We start from the raw sequence: 13659 nt of genomic DNA, 5'->3' as shown, positions 1-13659 counted from the left end.
CAATAGGGAAATTCGTTGAAACGCGCGAGCAAAAGTCTGGCGTACGACGACGTGGATGTCTACTTGGTCGAAGAAGAAAAGGTTAGTCGAAACTCTATGGAAATTTCATTTTTAATTACCAGCGTATTTTGTTCATTTTCTTTCCTTTCATCCTTTGTTAGTACGTTCAACGTATTCTATGCGGAATATAATAGAGGAGAAAATTTGTTACACTCTGAATCTCTATGTGTGTGTTGTTAATTTTTAATTACTTAAAATTATGATTTTTTTCAAGCATCTTTTTAGAGGCTCTTGCGTTATAAGCACGCGTGAATAATATTTACGACGACGAAACGACGTTTCCCATTTTTCACACGCATTTTTAGACACGTGAAGCGTAATTTTTCGCATTGCAGTGTTTGCACGAGCTCGCATTGTGCCCGTCAGGGCTTTGCTCGTGTTTGTGAAAAATGAACGAAATTAAGAAAGAAAAACAGTATTTCCTATTTCTCTTGCCCTCATCGTGAAAAATTCTCTTCGTAATCTAGATTCTAATGCGAATAATTAAAATAATTGGTATAATTGTAAATAGCAAAGTAGTTAATTTGCAGTCGTACCAGTTACAGTCACGTAATTAAAAACATCGTAAATCTTTCACTTTCAAACATTTTTTACCACAGTTTTTTTTCATGAGGTTTAACTAGGTAACTGATCCATAATTCGTGACTAAAATAAATTTCTCCGAGCAACATTTTGCAGCGTTCATTGTTGCATAGTAACAGTTTAGAACTACAAGACCAGCTGAACATGGAATTCGTTAAAAAAACGCGCTTCTCGTATTAACAAGGTAGTTGCATGCTCGTGTTTGCAACATGTTGGAAACTTTTTAATCGTCCAATGATTTTCCTTACAACTACCTGCAAAAATTTGTTACGTTCATTCAAGCAAAAGTATCACGCGCATCACAAAATCAATGAAACGTAGGATATCTTGTAGTATCAGTTCGTATTCGTATCTAGTAAACTTGAGATTGTTAAGACAAGTTCCAGTTAGAACAATCGATGTCGTTCATTCGAAAGAACAAAGACCACGGAACTTTCGGTCAATTTAATACTTCTCCAGTGAATTATTCATGTCATAAATTCGAGTAACTTTCAAATAGCAAGAAACAGTAACAAATCGCCCGTAAAGGCAAACGATAATTCGCAACACCGAGCAAAACAAGTTTAACAAGTATCGTTTCAGACCACCATTACCATAATCGTTAAACTGCAAAATTCGATAGTACAATCCACCGTAGTATCCGAGTCCTTTGGATACTATACACGTTATGCTATATATATATATATATACGATTTGCCAAACCAAAGAAACAATCGAGCCACGATAAAAGTCAGCAAGACGATCGATCTACCGAAGGTGTCGACCTACCAAAACCTAGAACCGACTTACAAGATGTCTCGAGCTAATCAAATCCAACATCCTATCGACAGTCGCCCTTCGCAAGCAAACTAAAAAACATTACCGTGATAAATTCCTCGAAGTCGCAGGGGATGAGCACCCTGTCTCGGCAACGTTCCTGTCCATAAACCGCTCCATTCGACGAACCGACTTCCTGTTCCATGGTATTGCTCGTGTTCATAGAGGTTCCACCTTCTTCCATCGGATTCGATCCAGATCCCTCGATATCCGTCCCATTCGTAGATCCTGCGACGGTCGTATTACGAGTAGTCGAATTCGCATTAGGACCCTCGTCGATCGACGACCCGTTCAAATTCGTATTGTTCGTCAATAGCATCCTAGGAGGACCGATTCGAAAGGAATCGGGCGAACAGGGTGTATAAGAGATTCCGCACATCTCTCTCTCTTGACGAATACACATTAGATAGTCTTGATCGGCCAGAAATCTTCCGTTCGACAAGAAGTTGAAAGTTTTTAAGGTGCCGTTAGAACCTTGGAAGTATTGGAGGCAGCCGGTAGGTGCACGCTGCTCGAAATCTAACTGGACAACCCTCATTTCCCACATTCTCGATCGGAGATTGCTAGGTAATCGGAAGTCCAGTGTCAGGGACTGATCGTCCTCGTCCAAGTCTATGTATACTGGACAAAAAGGAAGAAGAATGAGTCTACAAACGATTGTCTGGCTTCCAAAGAGCTTTGTATCGGAGAAGATGGATCGATTCCTTAACGAAACTTAGTCAGGTCTTTCTAACGATATCGAGGGAAACTCATCGGATGGAAAGTATCGTCTTCCAGCGTACGATATCTATTCTTTTTTCGTACGTACAGCTACAGTTTTGCAGACGAGATTGATTGTCCGGCGTAGTTCGGTGGAAATGCGATATCCGCGAGATTTTAATCGTAGTGAATTCCCCGCAATGATTAATTACACGAATTTAATTTATCAATCTGAAAGCGTTTGATACAAACTGCCATTAAGCAATTAAGATTTTTCATTCGACCGATCGATTAGTCTCCGATACAAATGCGTAAAGATGGAAGAGTATCTAAAGACGTTGATCGCCTGACGATATTTAATTTTCCCAGTGAAATTCTTTTTCTATCGCCGACTTAGTGATACGAAAGTTATAGCTCCGCCTAGTTGCGTGAAACGTCCTGTATATCGCGTAACGTATCCAACGAATGGTATAAATTCTTCTCGCATAAAATAATTAATTAAAATTGACCTTAATAAAACAGACCGTACAACTTATTTGAATATTTCTGAAACTCTTTTCAGCGAGGAAACGAGGAAAGAAATAAATAAAAGCGAAGATCGAAGCGCGAGATTGGAGCGCGAAATGAAAAGTTTTAACACAAAGCACAAAGGAACTCTTACTTACGATGCTGACCGCTGTTCCAACCGCACATTTGAAACACGCTCCTGCCATTTCTGATTTCCATGATATCTTCGTCACATACGCCAGTCCTGGGGTTGGGTTGACCCTACAACGATCGATAAGTCTCTTGAATGAACAAGTCGTGCGGTAAATTGCGGTCGATTTTTATCGGACGATCAACATACACGCGTATAGCATGCTATTCGAATACTCGAATCAACCAGTACATCGTGGCCGTCTTTGGTCCGTCATCTTCATCGGTGGATCGAAGAATTCGAAACAAATTAATCGTCCTCGATCAATTTTTCCATCCGAGTATTTCCAATCTTGTTAAATAATTCGTTTCGTTTTATACAGTTTCTCGCAGGCATCTCGTTCGTCGTAATAATTATACGCGAAATATTCCAATGAGACTTTTACTACTTCCGTTAATCGATCACGGTAAAGTAATGGTGGAATACTACGCATTTATCTTCTTCAAAATACAAAAAAAGTTAATAATTTCATCGCTTCTCCTATGATTTTCTGTTAACAAGTTTTTATATGAACGAGGAAATGCTGCGATGCACTCGCTTCAACTGATTACTACAGCACTATGTCGAAAAGAATGTAAAGTTTAAATCGCAAGCCGCTACGCTAGTACACGGTGAAGCTACGATGGTGTCATTAACCCTCGGGGAACATAGCGCGACCACCACGTACTACCAACCTACAATTATACTCTTTGCAATCTTAATTTTAATCTTCCGTATCGTACATTTTGTCAGGGAGCTTCCGTAAAATAACATCCCCTCATGCTATAAATCTAAATTACAAAGTAAAATTCTTCTGTACAATACTCGTTGTTTCCCTTAAATGTGCATTATAATTTTATCGCGTGATCGTGACACCTCTATCCTAATAAATATAGTTGGCGTTTCGATATTTCAAAATTATTCAAACGAGCCATTGCCTTGCTAAATCATTTAACAATCGACGTAAAAACTCATCCCATTTCGGCTACACGAGAATGTTTCCATCGTCGAGATTACCACGGGAAACACATACTACAGCCGTAATCAGCATCAGCATAAAACATACCGCATCTCGACTGGTAAAGCATAAAAGAAGCGACGGTCTCTCGAAACGATAGCTTCACCCTTAAATAACGCGAGGTTTTAAAAAATTCATCCCCCCCCTCTCTCTCTCCCTCTCTCTCCGTCGACCTCCATCCTGTCTCGCCGTCGACGGTTGCCCGGTTAATTTAAAACGTGGTAATCTTACACGTCAACGTAGATGAATTTTACAAGCGTGTCTAGATCCCCTGGAGACACTCATAAATGTCAACGGAGGGACACTAGCTGGAACAGGGGAAACGTAGATATATATTCGGGTTACTGAACTTTTGCTTGCGTTCTCAATTATGGGTCAATAGTAGCACGCGCCACCGTTCCTGTGGAAGTCGTGCTGCGTGTCCTGGCACTCCAGTAGGTTAGCTTTTTGACACGAACCAACAACGATATCCAAGGGTGCGCGAGGCGTAGCGGAGAGAGACAGAGGTTGTCGCGTACACTAGGAAACCGCGCATGGTGGGGTGAGATCGTAAATGCGTAGTATTCCAGGGGTTAATATGCCGTTAGTGGAGCAAAGAATGACAAAGAGCTGCGTGGCTTACTATGTTGAAATGGACGAAATCGATCCTGAGCTGGCTGACCTGCCTATCGATCTTCTGCACGACTACTGAACAGTTCATGGGCCAGTCAATGAGGTTGGGGAAACCAGGGCTGATCACGTAGGTCAGATTATTCTGCACCTTCTGCTCGCAAGTTGTCGTGACTTGTGACAGGGGAAAAAAGAAAGAAATGAATAAATCGCAAATGGGCAAAGACAAACAGGGGAACGAAGGAAGCAAGGGTTGGAGAAAGAGAGCGAATCGCACGAAGGTGGAATCGGCCAAATAGCGGATATACACCGACAGCCAAGCTCTATTTCTACGCGCACGATAGAACTTGGTGCAGCATAAAGTATCTGTTGTACATTGTGTATATCGATTTGAAAATATTGATCGGGTTTTCGGTGTGTTACATAGCCGGAAAACAACGAATTCGAGTGCGTTCGTGCGGTCAGAAAGCTCGTGTTCTCGTACGATGCGTCGATAACGATTCTTTCGTTCTCTCCTTCTGCCGTGTCATTTTTAAATCTCTTTCGTGCCAGGTGAATCGTCGAATTCGCCGGTGACAGCAATTGGCAGAGAGTCGGAGGCAACGACGATGAGCAATTAAATTTGTCGATTTGAACCGCTTACTTAGAATTCGTTCTCTCTTTATTTGAAAGAAATAATACGGTATGAACCAAAGGAAATAAAAACGGACACGCGAATGATATTTTTTGGGATAATGTACTATTCTTAACGATTTAATTAGGTGTGTTTTTTATTCTTTGATATTATAAATAATTTTCCTGAAAAAGAAACAAGTAAAAGATTGATACTGCCGTAACTAGTTATCGACAATTATTCGTGGTGTTTTTTTACGGCGAACAGATACGCTGGTATTTTTATTGCCATTAGGATTCTGCTTGATAACGGGAAAAAGCAGTTACTATACTCCCACAACAGGGAAACTGTGATAACGGTACACGAATGAATTACGACGCGTGGTACGATACGCGGTACCTGTTTACGTGCGAAACAGGATATAAATTAATGCCAAGCAAGCAGCCGAAACTCGTATGTGGATCAATGGCTGTAGCGGGAAATCGAATAACAGGTATCGGGTATTTTTCCAATCTCTTCGTACGCGAGTACATCGAGAACGACACGTACAAGATATGCGATGTTCAAATCTTGCTCAGCCTGCAACGCGAAATATCTTGACCCTACTGCCTGACTACTGAAAAAAGTAAAAATGGTTAATCAACCTTGGTCAAATGGTAGATTATACCGTCGTAAATAATTCGCGAAGCAGTGAAATTTCGAGTTAAACAAATATGGAATTTAACATTTATCCAGTTTACTAATTTCTTATTAATACAAATACGATTTACTAATTTATTATTAATTTAATTAAATATCTTGTCAAACGTTGTACATTTAGGAACATTTAAGAAAAGCATTCGTTTAAAATCTTGTAAAATGTAATTTATTACGTTGCACAGTACTTCGAATTTGTAAATTGAACTTTCAATAGGCTTACAAAATGAGCATATACAGTAAAATAGTAAATTTCATTCGCGTGAGAAAAAAAGCTTTATGCGATAGACTTTTAATGTTACTGAATGTGCTTGCACCGTGAAAATATTCGAGCTGCATCGATTTAAGCACCGTTAAATTGAAATAAATGAAAATCCAGAATCCAACATGGGAAAATTATTGTAGCGTGGAACAAATACAATACAGATTATAAAAATAAGTAATAAACTGAGAAAACGAATATTTATTAAATAGAACGGGAAAATTAAAAGACGTGAAAATAAAAATTATTCGTTTCTCGCCACTTCCATTTCAAACAAATTAATATTTTTCATTAACCTTTTACTCGCGCGTTTCATCATTTTTCAGGAAGTTATCTAAAAACCGATCGTTGAAAAATTGAAAACAAGCATTTGCGAAAAATATCGACAAGAAAGAAAAAAATGTAGGAAAGAAATTCTTTATTCTCAAAGAGGAAAATATTTCTCGATATAAATATCTCTAAAAAATATTTCTGGATAGATGGAGCAGTCGCGTAATTAAGATTTAACCCGTACGACGAATATGATATTCATCGGAAGAGTTTCGCGGTTCGAAAACCACTCGGCGAGAATTACAGCGGGTCATTCCAAGAAACTTCGAAATTCCAGCAAACTATTTTTGAGGAGGAGGATTATTAATCGCGGTGTGACGGTCTCGTAAGCGGTCCCAAGCCCCGATAATGAGTTCTCATTCAGCCATTCAGCGGTCGTTTTGGAGTCACGGTGGTTCTATTCAGCTGGCTGCAACCCCGAGGAAATGGTTACCAGTTTCACGTAGACGTTTCTCGCCCTTCTTCTCTCTTGGAAAACAACCAGTGGACGATCTTGAAAAATTTACGGAGCGGTGTCTCTGTCGCCGAACGATGTCTCGTTAAACTCTTAAGAATCTGAACCTGTTTTATTATTTGTATTATTTCATTTCATTAGTTGCCTCATTTTTTGCTTCTTCTTTGGTCGTTCTATTCTTATATATTTTATATATACGTTACGTATATAAGAGAACAATGGAATTATTACTAACGATAAAATTAAGAAGTGGAATCGGTGGAACTTGTAAGAGAGGTGATAAAGTTAAGAGCGTAATTGAATCGTACAGAGATGTTTGTAAGAAATACTTTGTTGGGATGAAAGGAGAGCTTGGATATAAAGATTTCTCGCAATTATAATGGTACTAATTCTCGTTAAAAGTCAGTAATTAGATTAAAAATTCATATACCATAAACTATATAACTACGAAGTTTATTTCGTTGCAACGCACAGCAAAGTTTCTTCGAAGCGTTCGATTTTCTAAAACAAGACGTTATATTAAAATAACGCAGCGACAGTCTTTTATTTTCAATTTATGATATTCTAATCTAAAACCGCTTCTAGCGGATACGTTCTGAAACACATCAGATCAAGAACGGCCTATCTGGTAATCAAGGCCACGGCATTCGGAAACTGATCGAGGGTACGTACTCGTTCCTAAGCAATATATTCCATATGCATCGCTCGATGTAAAACAGTTACTCGGATGGTCAGGATGTTAGTGACCGAACTGGTTGAAAAGCAACGATTCCCGAACGAACTGTTCTCCGACCGGTAGGATAATTTCTTTCTCGCGTTAGGTCGATTTACAAAGACATAAAATCGAAGAACATCGAGATCTAATGGAAAGATCGTATCGTCGCGCTATGTTTCTTACGTAGAATCGTTAATGAACGGCATAGTGTCGGAGCTACAGTATTTCCAAAGTGTTTCAAAATATTCAGGCTGTTTCGTTGTACCTTGACCGTTATAAGATGATAAGGAAAGTTTTTGAAATATTTACTTTACTGTTGGCTGCAATTTTATCTTTACGCGATCAATCTGAACGTACTTTCGATAAATATAAATACCATATGTAATACAGCAGAGAAATATTCAAATTGCGAGAGAATTTCATGGACCGAAATTGATGTAAGTACGTTAATATATTCGATGACCGAAAATAAATTTCATAGACCGAGCACGGAGGATTTGGAATGCGCTGGAATCTTATGAATATTTATACAAGCTTGAGAAATTCGGGGTCGGCGTGTCATTTGGGCGACAGCCTTCCTGACTCGACTACAGTATTTCTATAATATTCTGTTTTTCTCAAAATTTCTGTTTTTTGCAACGATCGTATCATATTAGATGGATATATCGTTAAATATTGTAATATCGTGAAAATATTTATATATAGTTTCGTAATATCGAAACCGTGGAAAATAATTATACCCTTCAACGTACCATTCCGCTACTTAAAACTGAAAATAAACCACGAACAGACTTACATTATCGAATGTCCGAGCCATATTATTCGATATCACAATACAGCGATCTTCGAAAACATTCAAATTTTCAGGTCACCGAAGTTTCCTCGTCGAGCTCGATTTAAAATCAATATATCACGGTCTACAAGACGATATGAACTACCACTCGCGAGCATTTAATGCGCTTCGAAGACGTCGGTTATATCGATATAAAAACAAGAACGATTCTTAATAAAAAAACGATCTAATAATTTATCACGGTATCGTAGAAAAAAAAGATAATTCTCTTTTCGAAATCGAGTGACCGAGTCGCATGATCGAACGAAAAAAAAAAAAATTTACAAAGTGTTTTGACCTAACCCCAACCTAACCCGAATCACAAGCGTGTAACGAAGTTTGCATAGGATGCGGCGCGAGGTATCCAAAAGGTTTTCCTTCCGTATCCAACACAATATCGTCAACGAAACACATCATGTACGCAACAAGAAGAGTCTATGCAGTTATCAAGTTATCCTGAAAGTAAGCACGTGCACACAATAAAAGAAGTACCGGCGTTTGTTTCACGAGTTTGCTCACGTACCACGTTCTCCTCTAAACGAGCAGCCGCTCTTCCGTAAAACGCTATACACATTTGATACGCGAGTCGCCGAGCAATCGATCCGAATTCTATCAAAATGATACCGAATAATATATGCGATATATGTATAGCGTAAATACGAAGACACGCCTGCACGTTTCTAGTAATTGCAAACACGAAACCTCACTGTACAACGACTATTGCGTTATTCGAGAATTCCCTCGTCTTACCGATCGTGTCTGTCTTGATTAATTCAGGTACCGTCGTGGTTCAATTTAAAATCCGATTCCTCGCCGGGATAAAACTCGCAAGGTTCCGAGCGAACAGCTCGAGCGAGAACTACTTGTTTGTAGCTCTGGTAATCTCTATGAAAGTACGAGAAAAAGACGAGAGAGAGAGAGGGAGGGAAAGAGAGAAGAACGCGAGTTTCCTTCTCGCAACAGGATCTTAACGGGTAATCGCCCGACGCCTTCGAAGGCCATCGTCGAAAAAGAAATTGGCGGAAAGATCGGACGAAACGCGACTTGTTATCTGGGACGCGCGACCGAGATGGCAACCAATTAAATAACTGTATAACTTGTGCCGTACGTTCTTCCTTGGCACGCGAACTCGTAGCAAGTGTTCCTCTCGTTCCTCCAGTTTCTCTCGCGTACTCTTTCACCTGTTTCTTTCCTCTGCACGCTCGGAAACGGAGGCGCACGTTCCTCGAGATCATTCCTTCGGACGTGCACGCTGTCTCCGTGATACCGTTAGTTAAAACCGCCGCACGATCTAACCGAATCGTCGACGACGATCGGTATCATTTCTGCGATATTGTTTAAGAATGTCACTCTCTATGCGAAACTTGAATTGAACGCGTTCGAAGGTCGTAAAGTTATTTATGCAGAAAACGAACGAATTTCTTCCAAATCGGCAACACAATTTTTCCGCTCCAGTTTTTTTAACGCTTGACGTGAAACAACGATCATTCAAACGATTTAGTGAAAATTATCAGATCCTTTTTATCAACGGCGGTATTAAATAATAGGATTAAAATCATATATCTCGTCAAACGACGTGCGAAAACATCGCGTCGCGTTTATCAATTTCGTTCCCCTCGAGGAAACCATCTTGCCTGTCCTTTTTTATCGCAAATTACGCTACATTTCGTGTTTATATATCATGAGGAAAGTTTCCAACCTGGAAGTGGTTAAAATCTTTGAGCAAGTTCGGTCTATCAATGTTAATAGAAGAGCGCATCGCGTGGTAAAGTTTCGTGCACGATATCCGTGAAATGTTCATGCGAAACGAGTATGCGGAACGCGTAAGTGCTTTCATACCGAAGACTGAGCAATTTACGATTGACAGAACACGACGTGGATGGAAACAGACGGCGTAAATCGGATATATATCATTTTTGTACAGAGTCAAGTCCACGTAACCGTATTGCGAAATCTGTACCGAGAATTACGTCGCGTGTTGCTCAGTCGCTCGTGTAACGGGACTTATGAATGTTAAAACGTAGCCAAGATTAAAATTCAGTCGCCACGGTTTACACATGGCAAATGTACCAAAGCAATATCGAACTAGATACGTTTAGAGAAAAAGCTCGTTTCAATGGTGTCGCTTTTCTAGTAAATCCACGATACGGCGCCGTTATTAACATTTTTTTTATCGGATTAACGTAAGAATCTAAGAGCTGTCGCGATGAACATTGTCCGTTGAAAACCTTAGAGAAAAATCTTAGAAAATCTTAGCCTAGAGAATTTTTTCATTGAACGCAGATTTAATTACTCTCGTCCGAATACCCAACTTTGTATATTCTCACGAACGGGACGGGCCTTTCGTCCTTTGAAACTCTTAAAAAGAAAGACACGTACAAATATCTCCACTTTAAAATTTAACGATGTACCCTGGACGCGTATCAACGGTGCGCTGAAAAATGACGCCGTGTATAAAAAAGAAAGAAGAAGATAATATACAAAAAAGCAACGAATCGTGGGGGATGAAGAGAAAAAGAAATTAATTGCACGGGGGAGCAACGATCGTATCAACAAATTAGCAGTCACGGGGAACGGGCGCAAATCCCCGGAAATTTAAACGCGTTCACGCACCGATCCTGTATTTCCCGGCTATAAAACTTCCACCACGCTGAATTTATGAAACGTTCGCACACTGGGTGAACCGGGAATAACAGGTTATAGCTTGGAGGTACTTACATATGCAGCATACGCCGAAACCGAGCGCGCACCGTCCATTCGACTTTCCTCCTTGAATGCGACACTCATACGTGTTCATGCATATGCCCCGTCGTCGTTTGTCCTGCGATAGGCACTCCTCTTGCACCGGGGTGGGAAAGAAGTTCAGAACTACAAGGAGGTTACAAACGAAAAGTCGAGCAAGATAACGAAACCGAGATAGCAAACCGCAAACTGGAGCAACACTGTCGATAACGGGATAATAACACGGTCAGCTACCACACCTTCAGCGAGATTTTCGTATTTTTGACAAGAGGGTAGAAGAAAAATGAATGCTAGTGAACGAAGTAATTACGAACATATGATTAGTCCTTTCGGCGGTATGGCTGTGCATGTACAATCATGCAGCTATCTTTTTCTCTTTTCTTTTTTTTTTCTATTTTTTGTTACGACTATACTGTTTAATATTATTTTTGACATTAGGTTAGTTGTATTTAAGAATTTGGTCAAGTTCCTTATTTCGACTATACGAAAGACATATCCTTTAATGCCGGTTCTATCTAGGCCAAATGGATATCGGTTTGTTATCTAGTGAGTGAAGTGTGATGGATTTTTGGTCTAGAAAATCTGTTACTTGTCGAAATTGTATAGTTAATTTGGTAATATGGAAGAGCTGTAAAATACGAAGAGACTAAGTTATTCCACCGTGCCTCCCGCTTCATCATCAGGATCTTTAGTATGCGATTGGTTAAATCTTCGTAGTGATGATTACTCGTGGAAAAACGTTACGAAGATCTACCAATGCTACCCCAGTTTACGGTACGTACAAAAGAAACTGGTTCGCCAGTGTTGAAACGTGTTTCTTTCGTCCTTGCAATCTGAAGAAAGTATAGCGATGATAGGGAAAGAATGGAAAGAAGAAGAAAATAGAACGCTGGAAAGAAAGATCTGCTTTTTTAACCCATTCGCTACAGCTGTCTCTGTGGAAAAGCAGTCGCACGATACGTCTGTACGAAGTTTATACGTAGAATGCGACCAAAGTTACTTTTATTTCCTGAAATTTTAAGCGATGCAACGCAATTCCAAAAATTTTCCTTCGACATCTTTTTCCGTTTCCTCGCGCACTAAGAGTTTGAACAACCCCTTCGAACCAGCGTTCGAGTATTACGTTAAGTATTTCATCACGAACAGTGGTGATTTAACGCGAACAAGAAACGTTTCCTCCGTGGTACATTTGTAATTCATGAATATTGTAATTAACGTTATACAGGTATCACACCTACGCGTGGATTGTGTGACTCGACATTCGAGTAGAGACGCATTTTGTTCCGAGTCAGAGCAATCAACACACGATGATGAACACGCAATTACCGCAGTAATTAATTCGTCGGTCTTTGGTTTCTCCGCGGTGGAAGGACTATCGAGTTACTCTTACTTATCGTTACTGATTGCCAATTAACGCTTTGCGGGATACACTCATAGGAATTTGCATAAGTAGTGGGATTTGCCAACTAGAATTTGACGAAATGTACGGGATAATCGGTAATGGCTAGTATCGTCGAATTGATTTGTTCGATAAGAAATTTAATTCTGCTAAATATTCCGTGTATTAAAGATTAAAGATCCCTGTGAATATTTAACTAGTGTGGGCATCGAGATAATATTTCAATTCAAATATTAAATTTACACGTTGTATTTCACGTTTATTTGTTCTCTTCCCGTTTAATAACCCTGAATATTTTAGCTATGATTATAATCGTTACAGAGCAAGTGATAACTAATTTACTTATAAATATCAAAGCTGATTTTAATGATAATATTATACGCTGTATGTATGTATTTTAATTGTCGTTGGATTAATTTTCGAGCGACCAGCCAATACATATTTAATCTCTATAAATAGAAAGTAGAATAAAAGCTACATCTATTTCGATAATCAAATTTTTAATGCTATTATTGTAATTTAAATGTGAATAAGGGATTATATCGAAGATAATATAGAGAATCCATAAAGAAAGAAAGAGAAAAAGAGAGAAAGAGGGAAATTCGAGTGACGCGATCGTTAACCGGTTCGTTCGTTTTATTCGTGATTTTGAGAAAACTATGCGCCGTCACCGTGCACCACGATAGAATGCCATCTCTTCCCAAAAAAAAAAAAGAAAAAAAAACCAGCTCCGTAGGCGGCGTAGGATTGGAGGAAACACAAATTTCGGTGCAGAACGTCTTAGCGGACACAAAAGAAACACGAAACGGCACTCCGAGAACTTACCCCTGGAGATTGGGTTTCCGCTCAAATCGAATCCATCGGAAGGTTTGTCGATGGTTTGGCCCGGCCAGAGATTCAAGCCGAGCAACGACCATTGTTGCGTGTTCGATGGAAAAACGATCAGAGTGCAAACACTGGATGACAACCACGACAAAACACTCCACTGTGGTTGCGACGCGAACGCAACGTTTGCGAGTAAAATCAGTCGAAGAGAATAGATCGCGAAGCATCTGAGGATCATGTTGGACATCGGGGAGCGCGCATTCGCGCGCCTCGCAACAAGGATACCTTCAAAAGTACATCAGCGGAAGACGATGACCGACTGACTGGCCTT

General features: G+C 39.7%; 1 protein-coding gene across 1 annotated transcript in view; it reads right to left on the bottom strand.

The window, feature by feature from the left end:
- Positions 1-13659, bottom strand: part of LOC117154867 (uncharacterized) — a 14534-nt gene extending 875 nt beyond the window's left edge. The window contains exons 1-5 of the mRNA XM_033330236.2: positions 13329-13659; positions 11081-11230; positions 4474-4634; positions 2823-2925; positions 1505-2079 (exon numbers count right to left, since the gene is read on the bottom strand). Coding sequence (XP_033186127.2) covers positions 1505-2079; positions 2823-2925; positions 4474-4634; positions 11081-11230; positions 13329-13575 — 1236 coding nt within the window. The 5' untranslated portion in view covers positions 13576-13659. The remainder of the gene's footprint in view (positions 1-1504; positions 2080-2822; positions 2926-4473; positions 4635-11080; positions 11231-13328) is intronic.

Source organism: Bombus vancouverensis, chromosome 11 (assembly GCF_051014615.1).
Source record: "Bombus vancouverensis nearcticus chromosome 11, iyBomVanc1_principal, whole genome shotgun sequence".
NCBI classification, from domain to species: Eukaryota; Metazoa; Arthropoda; class Insecta; order Hymenoptera; family Apidae; genus Bombus; species Bombus vancouverensis.
This window is presented reverse-complemented; position numbering and strand designations above follow the sequence as displayed.